This window comes from Amphibalanus amphitrite, unplaced genomic scaffold (assembly GCF_019059575.1).
Source record: "Amphibalanus amphitrite isolate SeventyFive unplaced genomic scaffold, NRLGWU_Aamphi_draft 001501F_arrow, whole genome shotgun sequence".
Lineage (NCBI taxonomy): Eukaryota > Metazoa > Arthropoda > Thecostraca > Balanomorpha > Balanidae > Amphibalanus > Amphibalanus amphitrite.
The window spans coordinates 66497-93071 of record NW_024882994.1 but is presented as its reverse complement, the minus strand read 5'-3'; the positions used below and the strand labels follow the sequence as shown (position 1 = coordinate 93071).

General features: G+C 49.2%; 2 protein-coding genes across 11 annotated transcripts; both read left to right on the top strand.

The window, feature by feature from the left end:
- The first annotated feature begins 241 nt into the window (after positions 1-241).
- Positions 242-7834, top strand: LOC122373469 (NFU1 iron-sulfur cluster scaffold homolog, mitochondrial-like). 10 transcript variants are annotated; one of them, XM_043351557.1, is made up of 8 exons: positions 433-541; positions 2214-2280; positions 2539-2658; positions 3277-3415; positions 4396-4530; positions 5372-5495; positions 5752-5978; positions 7172-7834. In XM_043351557.1, the coding sequence occupies exons 3-8, from the start codon at positions 2549-2551 to the stop codon at positions 7280-7282; spliced, it is 846 nt and encodes a 281-aa protein (XP_043207492.1). In that variant the 5' UTR covers positions 433-541; positions 2214-2280; positions 2539-2548; the 3' UTR covers positions 7283-7834. The 10 variants fall into 10 exon arrangements, with proteins under 10 accessions (XP_043207487.1, XP_043207497.1, XP_043207493.1 ...); XM_043351555.1 differs by having other exon boundaries at positions 435-541; positions 2214-2255; XM_043351552.1 differs by lacking the exons at positions 433-541; positions 2214-2280 and adding an exon at positions 242-267.
- A 1322-nt stretch (positions 7835-9156) lies between these two features.
- LOC122373468 lies at positions 9157-23187 on the top strand. The gene is made up of 3 exons (XM_043351551.1): positions 9157-11379; positions 19685-20350; positions 23069-23187. Exons 1-3 carry the CDS (start codon positions 9177-9179, stop codon positions 23110-23112), a joined length of 2913 nt encoding a protein of 970 aa, XP_043207486.1. The 5' UTR covers positions 9157-9176; the 3' UTR covers positions 23113-23187.
- The last annotated feature ends 3388 nt before the right edge of the window (positions 23188-26575 follow it).

The window sequence follows — 26575 nt, the reverse complement described above, 5'->3', positions numbered from 1 at the left end:
TCCGTTACTTCAATATGTTTGAATGCTTTTAATCGTCCGTGAGGCAAATCCATCCTAAATTTATGAAAAAGCATTCGACAGCATGAGAAGACAAAGTGAAATCAGCTTCTGTCAGATCCCAAGATATGCAGTGCAAATCACAAGATCCCAATGCTAATGTTCAAATCCCAAGATCTTGGGACAAATCCCAAGGAATGGCATCGCTGATCTTACTTTTGATCCTATTGATAAAAAATCCTATAAAAAAATGAGTGTGCGCCATTGAATGTAAAAAGTGCGTGAGAAGCGCCGCAAAATCTGAAAAATGTTCTGAAATACGCAAGCGTCACTACTGTCGACACCAAACAACAGTATCATCAAATCAAATCCTACATTTGCCTGTTCTGAGAGTTTCGACTACCCTTGATTAATAATTTTGAATAGTATCTGACTTTGGATATTTGTTTGGAGAAAATCGAAAAACGCAGAAAACAATAGATCCGGCGGAAAAACCCGGAGAAAGTTTCGATAGATTTATAATTGGGCAGAGAATCGAGTGTGGACAGTGCTTGTAGTGTTGGACCTCAACGGTGACTCAGTGTGTTGCCTCCCTCAGGTGTGTTGGCCTCTCAGCAACGGGCTGTGAATAAACAAGCTAGGGCAGACGACTTCTTTACACTGGCGACGAGGATGTCACTCATCCCTGATGCCGGCAAACCCTGTGTCCTGGGAACCGACCCCGCCAGATACCACGACATCTTCGAAGAGTGGCTTGAACATGCCAGCCTCCTCGTCAACTCCCTTGGTGTGACCGATGACACACAAAAGCTCAACCTGCTCCTCCTGTGGGGAGGCCGCGACCTACGGAAGCTCGCTAAGGTAGCAGGAGTCGACACAGAGTCAGACCCTCCCACCACCTTCAAGGCCGCCATCGTCCAGATCCGGGCGCACTGCAGACAGCATGTCAACCTGTCCATGGCCGTCTTCCGGCTCATGCATGCACGGCAAGGAGAGAAGACCGTGACTGATCCATGGACACTCTTCTTGTGGTCCGACGTCTTCGATTTTTCCTTCCGCTCGCAGCTCGGCTAGGTGAGCACTGAGACGCTCTTGGTAGGCCAGGGGAACAGGACGGTAGGGTGCGACGACTGGGGTCGCCTCCGGATCAATGTGGAAGGAGACCTCATCGTCCTTCAGGAGGCCTACTCCTTCGAATACCTTCTTGTGCTTATTGACGATTGCTGCGATCTTACGTCTGTCGTCGCCGGAAATATCCTGACTCGTGCATTTCTTGGCTTGCACTGTCACGCCAGCAGCTGCGAGGGTGTCGACGATTCCTGCCACGCCGACAACATGGCCGGGTGGCTCCCCCTCGCGAGCCGATCCGCCGGCGTCGATGTGGAGGATGCCAAGCGCCTTGGCGTCCGCGTCACCCAGAAGCGGCTCCGCTAAGTGTCCATCGATGATGTACACAGTCGTGTGACACTGTGCCCCGTTTCGACTCTGAAGGGTGGCTCGCATCTCTCCCTTCACTCTCAGAAGGGTTGCTGTCCCGTACGGCCTCAGCTTGACGGATGATGCCTCCAGTTTGCCAAGGGACGCGTGGTAGGCGCTGACAGGGATGAGCGTCTTGTTGCAGCCGGAATCCACGAAGAAGGAGGTGGCGGTGCCGTTGACAGACACCTGAACAACGTTTGCATGTCCAGGCTGGATCATGCCGACCTCCACGACACGACCCACGCTGTTCTTGTCGTCCAATCACGGACCGTGACTTAAGAAGCGCAGATTTTGTTCGCCGCGGCATTGGCGGCCACGGCCGTACTGGCGCGGCCAAGCTGTCGGGCGGTGTTATCCTGTTCGGCGTTATCTCAGGGAGCGTCTTTTCTGTTTTGCTTTTGTTGTGGATAGCTTTCGAAGACGTGGTACTCATGCCTTCCTCATGCATGTTCGTTCGGCCCACATTTCGCGCTGCGAGTAATCACTGGTTCGCCACGCTTCAACCCCCTCCATATAGGTGCGCGGCCACCGCTGGTGTGTTGTTGGACCTGAGGAGGGGTGTAGTGTTGAGCCTCCAGCTCCACATCACTTAATGGCTGTGCTGCAGCTCCCTGTGTTGACCTGAGGAGGGGTGTAGTGTTGGACCTCAACGGTGACTCAGTGTGTTGCCTCCCTCAGGTGTGTTGGCCTCTCAGCAACGGGCTGTGAATAAACAAGCTAGGGCAGACGACTTCTTTACAGTGCTGAAATTATATTTATAAAGGCCTTCAGAGAAAAAGGTCTGATATTCGCACTTCTGTGAAGGTAGTTTCTCTTCCTGCAGTCAGCCACTTTGACTTTATTCAAACCACCACAGGGAAGGGTTGTTGTTGTTGTTGAAGAGTTAGGGCGCGCACAGGGAAGGGTCTGACGCAACATAACATCATTGAGACATTGGACAGTTTTACAAATAAGCGACTCGCTCATATTTGCAAACCATCTACATTGACCTCAGTCTCATCTGTGGGCTCTGGCCAGTACCTAGTTTGACTTTTCTGATTTCTCTCATCCCATTGTTCACAGGTTCTGTGAGATGCTGCTGCCAGTGTGCCGAGCCTGCAGCAGGAGGCTGGTGCCCACAGCTGCTGGGGCGGCTGCTTCCTGGACCAGGAGGGCTCACACTCTCCTGCCAGGTAGAGTCAGGTACGGGCGGAACGGAGTGAGGCGCTTATTTGCCAAATGATGTGCCAGTCTTGGTTTTGTATTAAGTTATGTTTTGTATTAAGCTGTGACACTCACTTGACGAAGCGGCTTCAGCGTCCGTATCGTCAATGACTGGAACGCTGTACCTGCTGAAGTTGTGTCTGCCGAAAGTGAAATGCTCTCAATATTCAAGGCACGACTTGACTGTCACTGGACACATCTAATGTATGTCATGCCAAAACCTTAAGAGTCCTGAATGTCACCGCAAAGCAACTTGGTGAGAACAGGACCTATAGGCCAAGTGGCCAAGTGACCTACCTACTGCAGTGTTGCCCGGGGGGACTAAGGGAAGGGACCATGTGCACTGTAAGGATTTGAATTTTGGAAAGGAAGCAGGCTATGGGGATATCACTAATGTCTGGAAGATTATATAACTGTTTTGTAACTCTGCTGCTAACCTCAGCTCTTAATTACTTTGGTGCTCATTAACATCAAATAAAGTTGGCACACTTCAAACGAAGTTGAGGAAGCTCTGGTTTGGTTGCCTCCTTGCTCACCCCATTGGATGTGTTAGAGTAATGAGATTGGTGAAAACACAGTTCCCCGTCTGTCCCGCAGTGTGTCGTCTCTACGTACTCCGGCCGCTCTACTGGTCCCGAGGGTGTCCGCCCCGGCACTGCTGCCGGCTCGCACCATGTTCATCCAGACGCAGGAGACGCCCAACCCCAACAGCCTCAAATTCCTTCCGGGAAGAACGGTACGCTGGGGGAGAGGGGGCAGACTAGTCGGTCTGAGCGAGACTTGCGGGCTGTGGGAATGTGGGAATAGCATGCTGCAGGACTGCGGAGTCGGAGTCGGAGTCGGTCGGTCAGAGTCGTCAGTCCTGCCCTGAGCCGTAGTCGGAGTCGCCAAAATCTTACCGATTCAAACTCCGGAGTCGAGTTAAAGTTACCCTCCCATCCCACCTTCAAGGAATCACCCACTTTCAAAAATAACCGGTTTTTTGAGAAATTAGACTTTTATTTTTTGTTTATTTTTTTGCATCCGCTGTTCCTATAACGTCATTTGGAAATAATCATAGGTGTCTTAGAAGTGCGACAAATGTTGAGCGCAAGGCCGTACGTACTACCACAGCAACACTTGTCATTCACCAAGGTTTTAATAAAAGATTGAAGAATCGCTAGATCTGCGGTGACGTCACAAAGTCAGAGGGGGCATTCAAATGCATTAGCCCTTCTGAATTCGAGTACTGCAGACTTTGAAATTAAGTATTTCCGATTTAAGGCATCTTTCGATGTTGTGAGCATCCAAACCAGCAATTGCGAGCTAGGGCTGTCTCAACTCAACAATGCGTAATGATTAGTGAGCTATGCATTTATCGTCATGCAGCTATCTCAACTCAAAATTAATGTTAAGTTGGGGTTGGTCACTTTAAATCTGCATAGCTCACTGTCATGCCCTGCACCCATTTGCTTGACGATATAACGCAGAACGCTCTTAACCTTTCCCAATTGTCTTTCGTCGAAAAATGTCACATTTCTGTTTGGGACGAGCGTTTTCAGCGAAAAATAAAAAAAAAACAAGACAGCGATTTCGCCAGACACGGCTTTTAATTCAGCGTGAAGAGTTCAATTCAGAATGAGGCTGTCCGGCCCCCATCCCCGTGTTCGCAGGTTAGGTGTGGTCAGCTGACCAGAAGACGGTCGCTGACGTCGTGTCCTCCCGCTGTGTCGGCAGGTGCTGGAGGAGGGCGGCACGCTCGACTTCCCCACCGTGGCCACGGCGCAGCACTCGCCGCTGGCCAAGCTGCTCTTCCGCATCCCGGGCGTCAGGTCTGTCTTCCTCGCCCCAAACTTCATCACGGTCACCAAGGTAAGGCACTAGGAATCGTGTGTGACCCTCGACCCTTTCCGCAGTGCAGTGATGACGAGTAAGGCCGTGACTTTTTAGAGGAGTAAGCCACGTCACATTTTTAGATCGGGAGTAGACAGTGAAGGATATGTTCTGGACTCTTCAGAGGCACCGTATGTCAATGTGACTTAACCGTAGCATTGCGACTCCGATCGTGAGTATCGGTCATCCCATCGATGTCGCCTTTTGTCATCCTTGCGGTCAATGGTCGCGCATGACTTTTAACTCCGTTTCATGTCATACCAGTTTTCCGTCAGTGGAGAACATACTGTTTGTCGTCGCTCTCGATACACTGGTAAGGGTAATAAGCTCGCGTGTTTCTTTCTGTGTTTCGTGAAATGTTTCCTTTGCTCACAAGATAATTGTGTGCGTCTCCGGACGCTTCCAGTGGTGTGTCTGATCTTGGACATGGTCACGCTAGCGACTTGCCAGTCGTCGTACTGGTGTGTCATACTGACGTTCCTGCGTCTCTTCCGACACTCCCCGTGTGTGTCTTTACTGTTTACCTCTATACTGACATTCTTTCTGCGTTTCTTCTGAGGCCCTTTTGCGCCTCTCCTTACGTTCTCCTAACGTTCTTTTCCTTCTCCTCCGACATTATCCCTGTGTCTGTGCTGACTGACTTTCACATTGTCTCTGCCGATCCCCTCTGTGTCTGTTCCGTCACAAGTGTCTCCCTCGTGGTGTCTCTACACTGATATTGTCTCTATGTCCCGTCTCAGACTCCCTCTGTGTATTCCGTCTCCCTGTGTGTCTCCGTCTCCGTACTCACACCCACCCTGCCCTCCCTCTCGGTGGTCAGATTGACGACGAGGTGGAGTGGAAGGTCATCAAGCCGGAGATTTTCGCCACCATGATGGATTTTTTCACGTCGGGACTGCCCGTCGTACACCAGGCCGCCTACGACGCCGCCGACGGACGCCAAGGTGTGATGACGTCAGTGGGTTACTTTTTGGGAAGGCGAGATGACGTCACTGGGTACCTACCGTTCTCGGGTTTTATAACGTTATGAATTAACCATGATATTTTGGAGATAGTAAAGCTGTAAAGCTACATGAATCATACCACAACGGGATACTATATATATTTCCGACGTCAATCATCATATCGTCACGCTCAGCCTCTGCCCGCCCGGCCTGTCGGCGTCTCCGTGCATCTATAGTTGTATTTTTTCTCCAACAGATGGCGCGGAGAGCAGCGACGAGGACGAGGTGGTGGCCATGATCCGCGAACTGCTAGACACACGTATCCGTCCCACGGTCCAGGAGGACGGCGGCGACATCGTCTTCATGGGCTTCGAGGACGGCGTGGTGCGTCTGAAGATGCAGGGCTCGTGCACCAGCTGTCCCAGCTCGGTGGTGACGCTGAAGAACGGCGTCCAGAACATGCTGCAGTTCTACGTGCCCGAGGTGCGGAACGGGTGGGGGAGGGTGGGCCGGGGAGGGCGGCGGAGCGAAGGCAACGGCTGGGACGGTGCATCCGTCTTCTCCACCCGTATGGCTCCAATAGTATAGTATCTCTTTACCCTCGGTATTAGCCCAATCGGTTCTCCATCTGCCTCTGGGACCAAGTACCGACTCCTTATGATTTGTTTCACATTTCGCCGTTCCGGGCTGACAGTCAGGCCACTGGGACTGGCGAGAGGCGGCCCCCAGTGGAGCTCGTCTCTCGGTGCCCGCTATCGGCCAATGTGTGTCCACGGTCCGATGTTAGTATCCGGAATGTCGTGTCAGTTGTTGTGTGTCTGATGTCAGTATCCGGAATGTTGTGTCAGTTGTTGTGTGTCCGGTGTCAGTATCTGGAATGCTGTGTCAGTTGTTGTGTGTCTGATGTCAGTATCCGAAATGTTGTGTCAGTTGTGTGTCCGATGTCATATCCTCCAGTGTCACAGGTTGTCTCGGTGGAACAAGATATGTACGAGGCGGACGAACCTCTCTAACCGGTTTGGCGGGAGCACGTGCGAGATACGTGAATATGGACAGTGCGCAATCAATTTTCGGACACCCTGTAGTGTGTCTGATGTTACAGGCTGGCTCTATGGAACAGTTTATGTACGAGGCGGACGAAGTTGTTACGGTTTGTGTCTGATATAGTGTGTCTGATGTTACAGGTGGTCTCGGTGGAACAGTTTATGGACGAGGCGGACGAAGCTGTTACGGTTTGTGTCTGATATAGTGTGTCTGATGTCACAGGTGGTCTCGGTGGAACAGTTTATGTACGAGGCGGACGAAGTTATTACGGTTTGTGTCTGATATAGTGTGTCTGATGTCACAGGTGGTCTCGGTGGAACAGTTTATGTACGAGGCGGACGAAGTTATTACGGTTTGTGTCTGATATAGTGTGTCTGATGTTACAGGTGGTCTCGGTGGAACAGTTTATGGACGAGGCGGACGAAGCTGTTACGGTTTGTGTCTGATATAGTGTGTCTGATGTCACAGGTGGTCTCGGTGGAACAGTTTATGTACGAGGCGGACGAAGTTATTACGGTTTGTGTCTGATATAGTGTGTCTGATGTCACAGGTGGTCTCGGTGGAACAGTTTATGTACGAGGCGGACGAAGTTATTACGGTTTGTGTCTGATATAGTGTGTCTGATGTTACAGGTGGTCTCGGTGGAACAAGTCATGGACGAGGCGGACGAAGTTATCGAGGACGAATTCAAAAAGTTCGAGAAAAAGATCAACGACGACAAGTCAAAGTCTGAAGTCAAATAGTGTTGCACTGATGATGAGGCTGGTATGTTCTGTTACAAGTGCTGTGTGACGCGCTGGAGCAGTGATGTGCTACATGATGTACATTGTACATGATGTCATGTCTGCGGTCTTATATTAAAACTGTGTGACACTACTGGTAGGAACTCGGGACACATTACATTGCCGAGATACGAAGCGGCAACCGTTTGAAAAACTGATCGGTACCATGCGACAAACTCGGAACACATTACGTTGCCGAAATACGAAGCGGCAACCGTTTGAAAAACTGATCGATACCATGCCACAATCCACATCTTATGTGTTGCATACTTCAGCAAAGAGTGTGCCACACTCAATAGGCTTCGTTATGTTTAGTTTCAGCGTCTATTTGTTGCTGTTTTCGCATGGTGCATAATATTGCTCTGCAGGTAGGCAGACACGGATTGTGGTCCACTCTGAGGCATGAGTGGAGTGGCGCTTGCTGCTACATTGCTTATGCTGCTCCAGTAGCCTGAAACAATAGCCAAATAATGATATACCTATTAGGCGAAAAATAAATGTCGCCGAACTGAATTACTCCGATTTTGCTGTCTCGTCCGAGACATACGCGTAACTCACGTCGCGCCACTGGCCTACATGGCCCCGAAAGTTTGTTATGTGTGGGGGGACCGGGGCAAAGCGGCCACCCTAATGTTTGTGAACCCCCGCATGTGTAGGGGAGGTCGGATGAACCCCCTCACCCATGGACCATGGTTTTTCGCAAATAACTCGCGCAAAAAACAGCCGATCGCGACGAACCTTTTAATACCCTCGAGTTGATCAATTTTGCACCTACCCTAAAAATGTCATGACCCTGACCCAAATGACCTTTGACCTGTGACCTGATTCTCGAGACCATGTTCGGCCGGAATCGCAATTTAGCATATGTCTGCGACTCTACTCACATTATCCGTGCGTTTCCAGTCTTTTTGTAATTATGAACGTCCAAACATGTAAAATGATGTTCGCCCCACGCATTACGGTGGGTGTCAAATTCACCAGAAGGTCAGGTCAGGTCATTGACCTTTGATGACCTCTGTTCACTTTTCGAGTTGTACATGTTTCTACGGTAGTTTTTCGAGCTGATTTCGAACTTAGCGTCCATTTGAACATTTACGAAGTAGTTTTAGTGCCTTCGTAACATGTTACAACGCCGTCAGTGGTAGCTGACACCTACTATGGATAGACGTCAGGACGCCTACTGGTCGACCTGACCTGACCTGACCCGACTTGGCCTAAATGCATAAAGACATCAACTATGATCAAAACTAACATGAAATTCGTGATCACCCCGAAAAAACAACAGATTCACTTTACGAAGTTCTAGCAGGTCCCGATTTTCCCGACTTTTGGGTCATTGACCTGACCTGGAAGGTCAGCCAATGACCTAGGACCTTAAAATTGGGTAATCATCGGCTTCCAGTCGTCACGGTCAACACGCTCGCTTTTTCCGCGAAGCTCTAGCTCAATAAGGGGCCAAACGGCCAGGAGAGTCCAACAGACCCACAGGGTCTGTTGGATGTAACACGTTTGTTACATTCTAAGTTGAATGTAACATTGAGGATAAAAAACTGATGCAACATGTTTGGTTATTTGCTTTTAATTTACGGTTTAGTGTAGGTTTTAGGGTCTGGATGCATTCAGATTATACTTAAATGCTGCAACCTCCGCGAGAAAATTGAACGATTAGGAACTTTGTCTCTCTGTCAACAAAAGTAGCGTTATCATCGATTTCACCACTGCAATGAGTCAGTCACTGTCACCGGACGGAGACGACCAGTGTTCGCTCTTATCTCGGCTCCCTGCGGGTTGGATGGGTATATCTACAGCGGCGTCGGCCGACATCAGTCAGTCCGTGTCAGAGCAGCCAGCAGCCATGTCCCGACCCGGTGTGTTTGGTGCGCGGAGAGCGGAGAGGATCGAGAGACTGCATAGGGGACTTGATTCTAGAGCGAAAAGGTTAGTCCAAAAGTACGGATCGAGTGCACACCTGATCCCAGACACGCTGCTGCTGGCAGATGACATCAGGAACAACCACTCTACAGGGCGGCAAGGGTACTGTACAGCAAGTGAAGTGAAACACGCTGTCAGCTGGCTGGTGCTTGAGCCGCTCATGGCGGCCCTGCAGGATGTTAATGACGCCGCCGCCGCCCGGTGTCGGCACTGCCAGCCCGACCAGCCCCTCAGGATAACTTCCATCAATCCATCGGGCAGCAGTGCCGAGGGACTGTCGGACGAGTCAATCGGCCGAGGGGGGATGTCTGATTTTGATCTGATGTTCGAGTTCGACGGTCCCTTCCGCTGGGCGGCGCTCGGAAAGAGAGAGGAGCCGGCCGTTATTAGTCCACAGTCTGCACCAGAGCTGTGGGCCCGACCGACCAAAAACCATGGCTTCGTAACGCTCCATTGGGTCAGGACGAGAGCGTGCTGTCATGAGAAGCCGCTGGAGGCCCTGCCGGCCGATTCCGTTCGCCGGCTCATGCGGGACGTGTGTACAGTAATGGGAGGCAAGGCCGCTGTTTCGGTTCGCCAGCAGGACGCGTGGACGACAGTACTAGGAAACAAGATCGACACCGCCGGACCGGCGGTCAACATCAAAAATATAAATGATGTTACAGCCGGAGGCATTGACTATGTGCCCTGCATCTTTGTGCGTGGGTGGTGGCCGGCAGACGACCGGCTCGACGGATGTCACCTGGAGGCCGACTTTCCACCAGCAGCGGCACGAGATGACATCCGTCGATTCGGGGTACACCTGGTACCGACCGGCCGGCCCGGCAGTGACACCGAGTTTATCGAGTTCCGTATTTCCCACTCACGGGCTGAAGTCGTCGCTGTCCGCCACCTCGCGCCAGTGATACGAGCGGCTATCATGGCTGTGAAATCAATGAAAGGTGTCTTGAAAAAGAACGAGGTGGTGAACGAGCCCGACGAGGACGTGCCATTGAAGTCATACTATATAAAGACAGCGGGACTTTGGCTAGCCCAAATCACGCCCGTTGATATGTGGACGGGCATCACTGACGGTGTCCACAAAATACTGGACTGGCTGGAGACAAGCATCGCCGCTGGAAGACTGCCTTGTTTTTTCGATCACAACATCGATGTGGCCGCTGAACTCACTCCAGGCCAGCGACAGGCTATCATCGACACACTAAGGCTAATGAGGGAGCACGCCACGCTCCTTCTGATGGCCGTGTGTCAGGATGAGTGGTACGTGGACCTGCTGCTGCAGGGCGGTACGGAGCCGCCCTCAGAGCGAGAGCTGCGGCTCCGTCTCGGACGGACGCTCGTCCGACAGGCTGTGGTTGAGATTGTCCGTGTCCGCCCCACGGCTCCGTGCTGGGAGATCTGGTGGGAGCAGGCCGTCCCTCCGCTAGTCCGCACAGCTCCACTTCTACTACAGTGGTACCACTACAAGGACTCAGGAACATTTCGGCAGCAGTGCTACCTGTTCATGGCATGGGCCGTAGTCGACCCGGCAGACCTGGTGAGCGGGGCGCCGGTGACGTCATCGGCCAGTGAAAGCGTCACGTTGGACGTGACGCCACTGACAAATCTCCTCACCAGGCCTGACCTGGAGTTCCTGCTGGGTGACTCGGACAAGGTGGCCACATGGTGCAGTCAGCAGCTGCGGCGGCCGCTGGAGGAACGGCCAGCCGGACTGACCGCCGAGCTGGACACGCCGCGGGGCCGTGCCGAGCTGCTGCTGCGGCCTGAGCTGCTGCTGCAGGCTGTGGACGTGAACGCGCCGGTTAAAATGGACCAGTGGAAGCAAATAGACCGGGTGGTGAGGAACGGGTGGATGAGGAATTACCGACTAATGCGTACCCACCAGGAGACCAGGGAGAAGCTAGAGCTGTTCTTCAACACTAACCTGAATGAATACCTTCATAGCCTACTGCCAGATATGGACGCCGCGTCTGTGGCCGCCACGGCCGGCCTCTGGCGCCGCCGGCTGCAGCAGCTGCTGTCCGGTGACCGGCTACGGACGGCTTATGAAGCTGCCGTCGGCTGGTGGCCGGACCGATGGGAGATGACGCCCTACTACCTGGCGGTGAACGAGACCGACTCACAAGGTAAGAAGCCAGTAGCCACGACCTTTTTCACTGAAGGACGTATGTGAAGTGCCTCCCAGTGCCGACCCTGAGGTGGCGGCAATACACCAGAGCTCAATTGTAAGAAGAAGAGTAAACTTAGCGGCAGAATACCCATTACCCGAAAATATATGTTGTGAATAGAAAGAAAATCTGTCGCATAGTGTTAAATGTTCACTAGACTAGGTACTGTTTCTGATATTGCACATTGCAAAATGTAATTTGAAAAATGCGTTATTTACCCAAATGTAAAAATGTCTAAAACAAAAAAAAAAATACTTGACTAAATTTGCTACTAAATATTATGTGTAAAATCTAAAATTTAAAAAAAGTGTTTGACTCCAAGTTCATTAGGTATAGAAGTTCTCACCTGAGTTTTGGCTGCTTCGGCATCTGGCTAAGAATTTCTTACCGTAGAAATATTGGATTTCAAATTGTGCTTGGTAAATAGGTACCAGTAGATACATGGAAATTGTGTCTTCAAAAATTAGAAAACTATACTTATTATATTATTATATATAAAAATTAGAATACCGATATAGAATACTATAGGTCGCGACCGATACCCCCCGAACCCGATTACGACTCGCTGACGAAGTTTTGTAAATACAATTCGAAAGCTCCGACCCGAACGATTTCTTGTGGAGTAAAGTCCTCATTCACTTATTCACTTATTATTATAGTTATTACATTAACGAACTCCACATCATGTCCTTAAGAGAATATCCGATAAGGCTACCAGCACCGCTCGTTTCAGCCGTTCATGTATTCTCGGGATAACTAAAGCTACAAGCAAAGCAGAATGACGAACGTATTTATAGATAATCCGAGGGCACCTTTTATGCACCGAGATTGCAGGCCATCCAGATCGTCAACATCACACGAGCAAAGGGGGACTGTTCATCCGAAAGTTAGGGCAGGGATGACCACAGTTTTCCAAAGAAAGACTTTATCTGAAGGCGACAGGCAGTCACTGAGCATTCCAGCAGGAGTTAGTCCGTAAAATGGAGTCAGTTCGTAGAATGGAGTCAGTCCGTAGAATGGAGTCAGTCCGTAGAATGCTCCACGAGCCCGACTAACGCGGTGCTGTACCTACATGAAGTGATCCGGCTAGATCTGCTGACAATATGTATATGCTGGCTCGTTGTCAGATAGTGGAATTCCGATACAGAGACATTAGTCGCGTTTACATAGCATTTTTGACGAGGCTCTAGCTCGTTTATTTTGCGATGATGTCGATGCAGTGGTCTTCAAATATTTAGAGGGGATCATTTTGTAAATTGTTTAGCACCATTGGCATCTTTTGCAGCATCACGAACGGAGATATAAGCTTGCAACAAACCATATGTAAACTATCCGGCCAGAAGGCCGGATCGCGCTTCGCGCTCGCTCGTACGTCGTAACAACTATTGAACGGGCCTTAACCTTCCAGGCGGTGTGGGGGGGCATTTTTTGCCCCCCCCGTTTTTTCGATATATTTCCAGATTCGCTGCGCAGATCGTCACCTAACTTTCAGAACCCTCCCGAGCCCCGATAGCTTTTACACATTGTGCCCAAAAGATTTTCCAAAGGCTAGGTATGATAGGTTGGCCGCTAATGACGTCGGAGTGACGTCATGTTCTGCCATTTTCGACCCAAAAAAGGTTTCGCGAGAAGAGCTGTCAGGCCCACAGCTGACAGAAAAATGTCAGATACAGAAAAATGTTCGAAACATAAAAGGTGTTGCACCAGTATAACGCCTTTTGGGGCGACTAACGGAGCGAGCGAGAGGGTGGACCCTGCACGTGCGAAATTTCGAGGGGGTACCTCCAACTGACTTGTGCATGGCACCTTACTAACCGGTCTCTAGCGATGTGCCAAATTTGAGCACAATCGGCCCAGCCGTTCTCGAGATCTGGAAGCGGCACCCTGCACGTGCGCACGTGCAAAATGGGCCCCAACTGACTTGTGCACGGCACCCTACTAACTGGTCCCTAACCAGGGCCTATTTTAACATGTTAACTGGGGGGGGGGGGCAAATGCCCCCGCACTCAACAGAATTGCCCCCCTAGTCGTCGAGATTTGCCCACTATAAAAATGGGCATAAAGGAACAGGGTGACAAACATACTACGTAACTACTGTGACTTGTTTTGCAATGGATGTCAAATGAGTCAGTCTGTAAGTAATGACCAGTGGTGTATCTAAGGGTGGGTCATATGGGTCATGACCCCCCCCCCACCCTCTTGGGGCCCGGGGACACCACAGGCCTGCCAGGGGCACCACCGGCCTGTCAGGGGCACCACAGGCCTGTTGGGAGCACCATCAACCTAGCAAGAGCACCATAGGTCTGCCAGGGGCACCACAGACCTGCCAGGGGCCCCACCGGCCTCGCAGGGGCACCACCTTGGGCCTGTCAGGGGTACCACCACAGGCCCGCCAGGGGCACCATAGGCCTGCCAGAGGCACCATAGGCCTAGCAAGGGCGCCACGGACCTGTCAGGGGCACCAGAGGCCTAGTATGGACACCACATGCCTGGCAGGGACACCACCGGCCTCGCAGGGACTGGGACACCTTGGGCCTGTTAGTGGCACCACGTGCCTGTCGGGGACACTCCAGGCTTGTCAGGAGCACCACAGTCCTGTCAGGGCCCAGGGGCACCACCGGCCTCACGTGGACACCACCGGCCTCGCAAAGGCATCATGGGCCTGTCAGGGGCACCACGGGCCTGTCGTTGGAACTTCAGGCTTGTCAGGGGCACCACAGTTCTTTCAGATGCACCGGCGGCCTAGCACCATGGCACCATGTTTGGCCGAGGTCGCGATTCGGCGTATGTCGCCTCGCATTAGCCGCGCGTTTGCAGTCTTTTCGTGGTTTCAAACGTTCAAACATGGGATATGATGTTGCTCCCATGCATTAGGGTGGGTGTCAAGATCACCGGAAGGTCAGGTCAGATCATTTACCTTTGATGACCTCGGTTCACATTTTCGAGTTTTATATGTTTCTAGGCTAGTTTTTTTGGAGCTGAATTCGAATCAAGCAACCATTTGACCATTTACGAAGTAGTTTTGGTGCCTTCGTAACATGTTCCGAAGCTGTCAGAGGCGGTTGCCACCTACTACGAATACCCGGCAAAACCCTTACTGGTTGACCTGACCTGACCTGACCTGGCCTAAATGCATGAAAACATCATCTATGATCATAACTAACATGATATTCGTGATCAGCACCCCGAAAAACCATAGCAGCCACTCTTTACGACGCTCTAACAGGTCCCGATTTTCCCGACTTTTGGGTCAATGACCTGACCTGGAAGGTCAACCGATGACCTAGGACAGGGGTCGGCAAATGGTGGGGCATGCCCCCTTTGGGGGTAATGGAGCCCTTTCGGTGGGGGTAATGACTATGAGGGATTCTGAGAAAGCCTATCTTTTTAGAGTTTGTAGCTCCAGTGATGGAGCCATCGTGACTGTTGCATCCCAGGGTTCAAAGATTAGCCCAGGCCAAAGGCACAGCACACATTGATTAGATACCAATTTTCACGTACCTGCTCGCCTCACCATCTCACCCCTCCGTACAGTCGTTCAAAAGCAGCTGCAACTTTTAACCGTCGCCCGTCTGTTGGCGTTTCAACAGCCGCTAACGTAAGGGGGAGGAGTCGATCGGACCCCCGCGGCCTCTCGGACTCTGATATGGAGCTGTGCATAAAAAAGACGAGCGTGCTACCCGTGACCATAGGAAGCCGCTGCTGCCCATTTTTAAGGTCCTTGGTCATTCCGTCTCATTCAAGAGGGCAATGATAAGTGTCGAGAAAATCGGGACCCGCTATAACTTCTTGAAGTGAGCTTTTATAGCTCAAGATGATCTCCAGAAAAAGCTCATAAGCCAACGGTCATTAGGGGTCCAGAGGCCAGTTTTACCAACAGAAAAATAGCCGCCTGCCGGAATTTTTGCCTAAAGATCGTTTCACATATGGAGCGTAAACGGTAAAGCCGCTTACGAGCCCAACGCGTTTACGCTCCGTATGTGAAGCGGTCTTGAGGCAAAAATCCCGGCAGGCGGTTATTTTTCTGTTGGTAAAACTGGTCTCAGGTCATGATATTTTCCGGGCTGGTGAAAAAAAAAATGATGGGCTGGATGGTACAATTTGGTCGTGATCCAATGCCTTTTACGTGAGCTTTTAACGAAAAACCACCCGCCGCCCCTATATCGTACAAGGGTTAAATGGGATATAGCATAGGCGGCGGAACGGGGAGGGCACCGGGGCACCGTGCACCCTTTGATTTTTGCATTTTAACATTAGCCCTATGGGCGTTGCATGGAAAGAATGGGACCAAAAGTCGGCAGTGCTCCCCCTCCCCCTTAATTGAAGGTGTTCCGCCGCTACTGGGATATAGGCATTAAATGTTTTGTGGAGGAAGTGTCATGTTTTAAATTTGATGCATTGGAAATGCACAAATACCCAGAGTTCCAGGACGGTATGGAATTTCAGTAAACTTAGTTGTGTCAGCAATGGGGTCTGGTAGGTGGGGGTAATGGCCCTGCCTGGCGCCCAAAAAGGGGGCACGACCCCGAATGACCTGCCGACCACTGACCTAGGACCTTAAAATTGGGTATAATCGGCTTCCTTTCATCACGGGCAACACGGTCGTTTTTTCCGCGAAGCTCTAGCTCGATCAGGGGCGAAACGGCAAGGGGGAGGGTCCAACGGACCCCCCCCCCCCTATACGCTCGCTACTGGAAACACCAATACGGGCGAGGGTTAATGGATTATTAAAGACAATTTTCCAGGTTGCCCCCCCCCCCCCCCAGTCAAATTCCCTTAAAATAGGCTCTGTCCCTAACCGTGTACCAGATTTGAGCGCCATCGGTCCAGCCGTTCTCGAGATCTGGAAACGACCCTTGCACGTGCGCACGTCCAGCAGCACCCCAACTCTGGCACATGGATATGCAGTGCCTAATGGATGCCTACCTACACGCCAACTTTCAGCGCAATCGGCCACGTAGTTACCGAGATATTGCAACAATTACAAAACTGACACCTCTTCGTTTTGCACGTGGCACGTGCATAAGGGGTCACCCACATGCATCGGGAATAGTCCAATATTTGGTAGTAGGAATGAAGCTACCCTACAAAAATTACCGCGTGTAAATCGGTCAAGTGGTTGCTGAGATATAAGCCTCGCAAAAGCGTCCGCACGGCCGGCCGGCCGCTCATACTCAGAAATTTCCGTTAATCTAAGGAAAGACTACTCGAGGGCAGCGCTTTTCGAGGAGCGCTGTGGCCCGAAGGTTTGAACATTGAATTGTGAAAAACGCCCGCCCGCCGCAAAACGCAAACACCGCAAAACGCGCAAAACGCACGCCCGAAACGCCAACGCAAAGGTCGCAAAAAATAATCAAACGCCCGCCCGCCGCAAACCGCAAATAAAAAAAACGCAAAAACGCCGCAAAACAATGAAACCACCCGCATCGCACGCCCGCTAACCGCCAACCGAAAACGCCTAAAAATCGCCCGCCCGCCGCCAAAAAACACCGCAAAAAAACGAAAAAGCGGCCGCCAACCGCAAACAAATTTAACACCGCAAACGACGCAAAAAAAAAACCGCCCGCATCGCCCGCCCGCCCGCCCGCCGCCAAAGACAAACACCGCAAAAAAAACAATAGGCTGGTCATTTTCACAAATCAAAAAGATATCTGCAAAAAATCTCCTAGATGAAAGCGCCCGATTAAAAAACGGATGGCACGTGCGTGTTCCTCGTCCCCAACTTCCTTCAGGTCAATCGTCATTTGGGTCACCTAACGCATTGACGACCGGCTGGGTGGAATGAACATTGCGCCAAGAAACGCAAGTACCTATATTGTCAAAAAGAATCCCCAGAATGGTGGATCCCAAAAGTTTGAAACTACCACTTTGGCCCACTGGACGACACCTTAAACAGTTGCCGACCGGATGACACCCATTGTTTGGTCACCCACGCCATAGTATGCATCATGGGTGCGCCGAAATGACCAAAAGTCCCAATTTCCGGTGTGCAGGGTCATTTTCAACGGCACGTGGCACGTGGTTCTGGACTTTTCCGGCCACTTTGCGACATACCCATGGATAGTGCACCGAATAGTGGTTGATCTGCATGGAAGAAAATGGGGGGTCGTTTGGATCGTTTTCGAGCAATCTGCCGTGGAACGCATTTTTTTCATTTTGCCCATTGGCTTAACACGGGAATTTTCAAAGTCACGTGGCACGTGCACCAGATGGTCCGCGGAGGGGAGACCCATACCAGAACGTAGATCACCTGGCCCACTAGAAATCCTGAAAAAATCAGAATTTTTGGAGCAGCCGTTTTCAAGAGCATCAAGTTGTACTGATCTCAGGCAGCTTTTGCCAAATTGTCAGGGAACTCAGATTTGTTTTTCAATATAAAAACACAATTCTAAAGAATAGTGTTTTAACTATTGACAACAAACCTTCGGTTACGCTCGCTTCGCTCGCTCCGTAACCAGTATAGCGCCTTTTGGGGCGACTAACGGAGCGAGCGAGGGGGTGAGTCTTGCACGTGCGAAATTTCGAGGGGGTACCTCCAACTGACTTGTTCACGGCACCCTACTGACCGGTTTCTAGCGATGTGCCAAATTTGAGCACAATCGGCCCAGCCGTTCTCGAGATCTGGGAGCGGCACCCTGCACGTGCGCACGTGCAAAATGGGTCCCAACTGACTTGTGCACGGCACCCTACTAACTGGTCCCTAACCGTGTACCAAATTTGAGCGCCATCGGTCCAGCCGTTCTCGAGATCTGGAAACGACCCCTGCACGTGCGCACGTGCAGCAGCGCCCCAACTCCGGCACATGGATATGCAGTGCCTAGTGGGTGCCTACCTACATGCCAACTTTCAGCGCAATCGGCCAAGTAGTTACCGAGATATTGCAACAATTACAAAACTGACACCTCTTCGTTTTGCACGTGGCACGTGCATAAGGGGTCACCTATATGCATCGAGAATAGTCCAATACTTGGTAGAAGGAATGAAGCTACCCTACAAAAATTACCGCGTGTAAATCGGTCAAGTGGTTGCTGAGATATAAGCCTCGCAAAAGCGTCCGCACGGCCGGCCGGCCGGCCGCTCATACTCAGAAATTTCCGTTAATCTAAGGAAAGACTTCGCTCGCTTCGCTCGCTCCGTAATTAATAGAGCTATACAACTGCTATTTCGGATTTTTGTTAAATTTTTGGATTTTGACCACCGAAAATCGAAACGTAGGTACCTAATTTATTGGATATATTATCCAAAAAATCCAAAAAAAATTGAATTTCGTAAGAACGGAATATATATGATAGTAACCACCGGCTTCTATCCACATATAAAATTTCAGATCGATGCCTCTTTTTTGGCCAAGTTATAGCGAAAACAAAAACTGTTCAAAAATGATGACGTCAAATTTTCCAACTCAATTTTTAGCAATTATAGACCACGTACCGCAAAACAAAGACCACCACTAGACTCCCCGTGACGAGCTGCATCGAATCGATACCCTTTTTATGCAAAAATATCAACTTTGAAATTTGACCTAATTTGACCTGACCTTGACCTGACCTTACCAGAAGTGACCTAAACCGTACCTGATGGTCTTATTATAATAAGTGTTGGTATACCAACACCATTCAGTTGGAATTGAAAAATTGGCCATAAAACATGCATCGCACAGCCCTATAGTAAAGTTGGGTTCATGTGCTGACTATTGGTGACCTGACCTGTGACCTAACCTGGTATTATCAGTGACTTAGCAACTTATGTACTAGGCAACTGACGCCCTATCGCTGATTTTCGACAAAATGCGTTTTGCTCGATGCTATAGCGCATTCCCTTGAAGGCCCGTGAACGGTGAAACATTTTATCTTTGACCTGACCTGTGGCGTCATCGGTGACCCCGAGGTCAATGAAATCGGAATTCTCTCGACAAATCTGATAGGGCTATCGAACTCCGTTTGAATTTTACGGATCTGTCCAGCTCCAGCAGTTTCGGAGATACGAGGAGGGGGGGGGGGCAAAAAATGCCCCCTCCCCACCGCGCGGAGCCGGGTTAACGATAGCGGGGTACATCTTTTTTGGGTCAAGAATTAGGCCTGGATAATTCTGGAAGATCTTAATGTGAGCTTGTGCTCCTTTTCCGCGTCGTTCTAGCTATCGTGGTTTTCTTTATAGATAATCGGCTGTAACCAAAAAAGCTCCCCACCCCCCATTATGACGTAGCTTGCTGAGAGACCTCATCAGGTCGCAGGTTAACTTCGCCTCACATGATGTGTTTCAGACTCGGAGCGGGATGACGACGGTGGAGAGGCCGGTGACGAGCAGCAGCGCGACGCAGACGAGGAGCAGACATCGGAGGGCCTGCCTCGAACTCAGCGAGAGAAATGGCAGCAGCTGGAGCGACAGCATCAGCAGCTGTGGCAGGAGCTGGAGCCGCGGGGCTACGGGGAGAGGAGGAGTCTGAACGAGCAACATGATGAGGAGCGCCGGCGTCTGGAGCGGGATCAGGACAGGAAGTGGCGGAGAATGGAAAAGCGGCATCATGACGAGCTGAAAAAGCTCCATCAGCTACACAACAGTGCTGTCAGATGCGTGGAGCTACAGACCGAGGGACAGGCGCAGTTCCTTGAAGAGAAATGTCAAAAGCAAATGGAGCTGCTGAATCGGAGAGACCGAAGGCAGTGTGAAGGGTTGGATCGACAGCACCAAATGGAGTGGGATGACCTGGAGCAGGAGGTCCAAGAGCAGTGGAACCAAATGAAGGAGAAGCACCGACGAGAAACACAGGAGCTGGAGGAGAGATACCCGAACATCCGGACAGGGGAGGAGCTGGATCGGCTGATGGAGGAGTGCAGCAGGAGGCGTCAGCAGCTCAGGGAGGAGCTGGAAAAGGATCTGGACCAGGAGCTGAGAAGGGATCTAGAGAAGAAAGAGGCACTTGTGCGAGGTAAGGTTAAAGATTTAGATGAGCGAGTATATTCAGTGTCGTAATGTCATTCAAAGAACACGACCGAGCTCTTAGAGTTTATAGCTACATGCTCTGGTTGTGCTTAACGGCATATAAACTACCAAAGAGGTCGTGTCAGTCACTTCGAAAAGCTGGGTACAATTTCTCCTCCCTGATCATTCCAGGTCTAATTTTTGTCCACTCCAATTATATTATATTGTTTCTACCGGGGTGGGTTGTATCAGTTTTTACTCCGAGACCCATAACCTCGTAACTATCCGTGATAAACTCATTTCCATACTATCCCCTTTCTTGATTCTTCTGCTTGTTTGTGCAAAGTAACTTTTCCGCTACCTCTACCAGTTTTTCTTCTACGGTCTGCCGAATAGAACAATGTTTTTTGATACAACTTGCCCCATGGCTTGGGTGAGTTGTATCACATGGTGGGGTAATTTGTATCACTATTTCACGTTTCAGTCAGTGTGCTTGCTACTGGTTTTGAACATAACAACAACATTAAATCGGGTTAATACAATGTAGGTGTATGCTCAAAGGCTTCACTTTTATTAGACCAAACTTAGGTCAATGCAATCCGAACGAAACATCAACAGACTAGACGCAAAAGTGGCCCGTTAAAGGAAAAGGGCCACCTTCGTGAAATATGAAGATATCGTTGTTTTTCATTTTGACATTATTATTTTTCATTTTCTTTTTAAAACTGGTGCCAGAAGTGCACAATTCGCGAAAAAGTATTTAAAACTATTTAACATATTGGTACTATGTTGATACTCTCTACGGCACCTACTGTATGATGGCATAGCGATGACGTCACACTCAAGCCAATCAGCGTTCAGAAGACAGACTCGTCGGATTGTGTCAGATAAGCTGATTGGTTAAAGCTGAGCTGGTTGGAGCTGATTGGTAAAAAACCAAAGCCTCGCCGCGGGTGGCTGTATTGTCGGATAAGAACGCATTCCTGGGATAAGGACGCATTCCTGGCGTATTTTCTTTTAAAATTGCCGATAACTACGAATGGAGGCCGAAATCGGCCGTAAGGAGGTTGACAGATAGGTTTTCGGACACGGGCTACAAGATGGCTATCTCAGTTTCAATCCCCATGTTAAAGGTGGCCCTTTTCCTTTAAAGGTAGTGTGCCAGCTTTCTTGGACCGTATGGAGTTAATGGCCCAGATAAGGAGAACCGGATTTTTAGAACTTATCCATACCTTCAAAACTCATGGAAACGTCTTAAATTCTTCAAATTTTGAGTACCCCAGTGCGAAATTCGCCCCGACGGGTTGTCGGTCGTACCCCAACCACATTTCACACCACTATGAACAATAAATGCACACACTGAAATCGCTATTACCGATATGCTCATCCAATCAAGTTTCGATAAACCCGTTCATCATCAGCTCCTGCGGTTTCGAACACTCTCGTTAGGTGGTGCGGTAGACCACGCCCAAAGCCAGGGCCCCGGTAACGTGAGGTAGCCGAGTCGGGGCAGCGTGCGCTGACCCAAGCCGGAGCCGCGCGTCCTCCCGGTGTCATGTGATAGCCCGGGGCCGCCGACTCGGCTACCTCACGTTACCGGGGCCCTGGCTTTGGGCGCGGCTTCTGCTCATACTTTGTGGTGCGGTGGTGGTGCGTCGGGCTGCGCGCTCTGACTTCGGCCAAGAAAAATGCGTCAGCTGATCTTGTCATTTCTGCCACTTGCGTGTGGTGAAATGGGGTCATAACTTATAAGACGGCTTTATCATATCAATTATTTTACATCAAATCATATTTCAAACCATAAATAATGTTCGACAGCCAAATAAAAGAAACAATACCAATACGGGCTTACAGTTTAAGGCTCGATATTGTGTTGTCTACGATTAGACAGCTGATAACTCATTCCCGTACGTCGTATGGTCGTAACACTATAATGACCTTTGCTTATTGTCACAAGTGCGCCGCATTCGCGATTGTTGCCCGACGCCTGTTTGCAGGTGAGCCCACTACAGTTGTTATACATATCTAAAAACCGATAAACTTTTAGGCGAAAAAGGCACTATTCCAGGCCCATTTTTGATTTTTTTGCGATATTAGGTAAAAACAGAAGCTTCTTATCCTAGGAAAAATAAAATGGGAAATCTTTCAAAGGTGGCACACTACCTTTAAGAGAAAAGAAGTCAACATATTGTGCCGAAATGGAACGAGTATTGACTAGCTACCTACAAACGCGAGCCAGGGCTTAGGTTTCGCGATCAAAAGCAACATACCCATACATACATACATACATACATACATGTTACAACATACCCCACCCGGCTCTGATACAACATGTACCTCGCCGCCATTTTGGAAAAAACATCCTCGTGCTCAAAAACAGCGGACAGAGCTGGAGAAATCCATTTTCACTCACGCAGCCTTAGAACCTCCCTCACCACCGCTACGGAGATCTTTCAAATTCGTGCACATCTAAATGCCCAAAACACACATTTTCTTGCAACTTATTTTTTTAGAATGACATTAAAAAAAAAAAAACATAAAATCGGCTCTCACCACGAGACGCGTCTACCCAGCCACACGACAGAACAGGGAAAGATGGCGCCCGGAAAACCTCGTCGGCTGGTCGTGTCACGAGCGCTATCTATTGGATAAGTTTGGCACAATTCGCCCTGATACAACTTGGACATGATACAACTCTCCCCGCTCTCCCCTATTCTAATTCCAGACTTGGAGAAGCAGGAGGAGAAGCAGCAGCAGCAGAAACAATAACAACAACAACAACAACAACAACAACAACAACAACAACAACAGCAGCAGCAGCAGCAGGAGCAGCGCCAACAACAACAAGAACAACAACAGGAGCGGCAGCCAGGCCGGCACCTTGAGCACCTCCGGAATCTCATAGAGGCGACGCGAAGACACCGCCAGCAGCTCATCCAGCTCCAGGAGCGGCACAACCAGGAGCTGGAGGAGCAGAGGAGACGTCACCGGCAGGAGAGGAAGGATCTGGAGCGGCGCCTCGGCTGTCGGCGGGACAGCCAGGAGCGGCGCCACGAACAGTGACCAACGTGAGTTAATTCTGCAACTTGAAAATTCCTCTATGTCAGGGGCGGATCCAGAAAATCTCCAAGGGAGGGGCCATTAGAAACCAGGAGGCCCCCCCCCATAATCCCACCTGTTGGAGGCCCCATCTTCCCACTTGTTGGGCCCCCCCCCAAAAAAAAACTGCGTCTATTGAGCTTATCTAGCTGTTCAGGCAACATCTCAACATCTGTGCAGGCTTGGAGGCCCTCTGTGCAGGTTAGGAGGCCCTGTAAAAGTGGTCATCTCTGTGAGTATAAGAGACCTCCAAGCTATGAAAAGCTTTACCAATCTTCTAACAAAGAAGTCTTCTCAGCTAGTCTTCTAAGAAATAACTAAGTGGGTAGGTTAAAAAAAAACTCATCGGATTTCGGCCACTTTATTTTCAGGAGGCCCCCTTTTCAGCTTTTTAACTTTTTAACTTTTTATTTTATTTTTGAAAAAAATCGGCCAAGGGGGGGGGGGGCATGGCCCCCATGGCCCCCCCCTTGTATCCGCGCCTGCTCTATGTGTTCCGTATCAAATCAGAATAATTAACCCGCGCATGACTGTGGTACCTATTTTCCATAGCACGGCTGACCGGGGGCTCTACAGAGCCCTCCTATCTCCGAAACTACGGGGCCCATCGTCAAAATTCAAAAGGCGTCTGATAGCACTGAAAAACTATAGAACCAAACTTAATTTCATTGACCTCCAGGATACCGATGACGTCTCAGATCAGGTCAAAGTAAAAATTATGAGCATTTTGGCTTGTTCATAATTTAGGCTCTTGTCACCGGCTTACAAGTCCGATTAGGCTCATTTTTGGTTTACACAATCGTTGGTATGTATATGCCAAACATACTCTGAGGATGTCAAACTTTTACTTCAAATTTTTCAGATGATTCCCAGGTCATCCTAGGTCACGGAAATGTTATGTCATGTATCGGTCTCGCGACACGAAAAAGTGTCGTCTGTGCTATTTAGGTCACTTTCAGCTGAATATACCCAGCTGAGCTCAGGTCACCTTCAGGTCAAAAAGGTTTAAACTTAGAAGTTAAAATTATTAACAAAAAGTGTTTACCAGATGCACTTAAAGCTCAGAAACACGATGGTGCTATTTATTTATTACTTTACGATGTCAAAAACGGTATCTTGCTGTATTTTTCTGTGCAAAGGTATCTTGCAGTGCAATGTCAAAAACGTACTGAAATAGGTATTGATTTAAAAATTGAAAATGGTGAAACATTGACTATACCTAAAGCGTATAAATCAGCTAGTTTTGAAGATATTGGGCAAAAACTTCCTAGAGTAGATCATCAGTCATCGGCATGTGTTCTATCACATGTATGTCGTTTTTTACGAAAAGTCAAAAACGTAAAGGAAGAATTTAAAAATCAAATTCTTGCGTTTTTATGCGTAAAATTTTCAACTTTTTTACATTTTGAAAATCCGAGATAGCAATGCCTTGAATTCTAAGTCCTCCCATGCAAAGAAATTGGACTGGCTTAATAACTGAGTTCTTGAGAACGATTGCCGTAGTTCAATGCTTTGTATCAAAATTGGTCAACATTACGTCACTCTTACGTCTTTTTCGGCCGACCTATGGTAGTTACGAAACTTTCATTTAACACAAGGTGCCAAACTGATGCAGCCGGAGGTGCTGCACGTTTCGTGCTGATGCGTTCAGGGGCTCAGAAAATATTGCAGAAAAATGGAAGGGGGCTCCGTAGATCCCCCCCCCCGTCATGCGCGGCTTAATGTGGAATGCAGCCCTGGAACACGGATCTGAGAAACTATCAGGTTTGTCATGTGGTTTAGGTCTCCTCAGGCTCATATTTGGTATATCCAAATAACCTGTTATATGTTTGTGTTTCAGGATATCAGCGGAGTCGCGGACCACCCCGAGGAGGCGTCACTGGAGAACAGTCGAGTACCAGAGATTCGTTATCTCGGAGAAGTTGAAAATGAATCGGCTATGTAGTTACTGGAAATAGAAAATGAAAACATGTACATAGTTTGTATCATCACCTTTCCACAAGGGCCAGAAGTTACAAAAAGGATGCATTTTAGGTCATTGCCATTATCATTATGTAGGTATACCTATGTACAAATTGGCGATGTTCACGATGTTCATGGCGTGTAAATAAGTGTACACTGTACATGAGATATTGTACAGTGTGACCGATGTCGTTGTCCAAGTACAAACTGGTGTTTGATGATGTCACATATTGAGGTGGGCTCAGTGAACAGTTATTGTTATTGTTGTACTTATTGATGCAAAAATACTATTGACGATAAGAAGTACAGGTCTCGCGGGTTTTAATGGTAGGCTTTGCACCTAGAAAATTTAGTGTACTTCAGGCTATATCTTGGTCGTCTTAAGCTTTTAAGTGTTGAAGATGCGATCGACTTGTTGGGTAACAAGCCGGCCATGATCGTGTAAAATGGCTTCATCGTAGATCGATTAGTTTCTGAGAAATAACCGGAAATGTAAAAGCGCAAAACCTACCGCTTAATCTCACGAGACCTGTACCTACGCGACACTTTCTAATTTCTATCTACACCTTTCGATGCCAAACAAAAGGCCCGCTGCCATGTGTCATTGAGGTAATATGAATTTATAATGGATCATCACATGGAAACCTTCGATAATAGCATTATATCTAGTCTGTTTTTATTCAAAAGGACTCTGGCTCCAAGTTCATTATCGAAGCTCTCACTTGAGTGTTGGCAGCTTCAGTGTCTGGCCAAGAATTTCTCACCGAAAAAAAAAAATGGAAAAAAGTATTCCATTTCAAATTATGCTCGGTAAATGCATGGAAATTATACCTTCAAAACTGAGCAATCTTTGATGACGTCACTGGTGGCGGCTGGCACCTAATGTCCGTACAATGGCACAAAAAGTCAACGAAATTGATGAAAATTTCGTTTTCATTGTAACCGAGGTTAGAAGGTAGTTATGCACTGCATTGCAATGCAAGTTCGTTAGCATGACATCACCGCTGTCCTAATATCTAGCTACACAAAACGTACGTATGGAAATTATCGGGAAGAAATCACTTGTTAAAATAAGTCGACGTTTGATTTTCTCAGATTCAGTTTTTGCCCACTTTGCTGGCTAAATCGCGTGCTTATTCGGAAAACACATTTGGAGCCAGAGTCTTTTTTA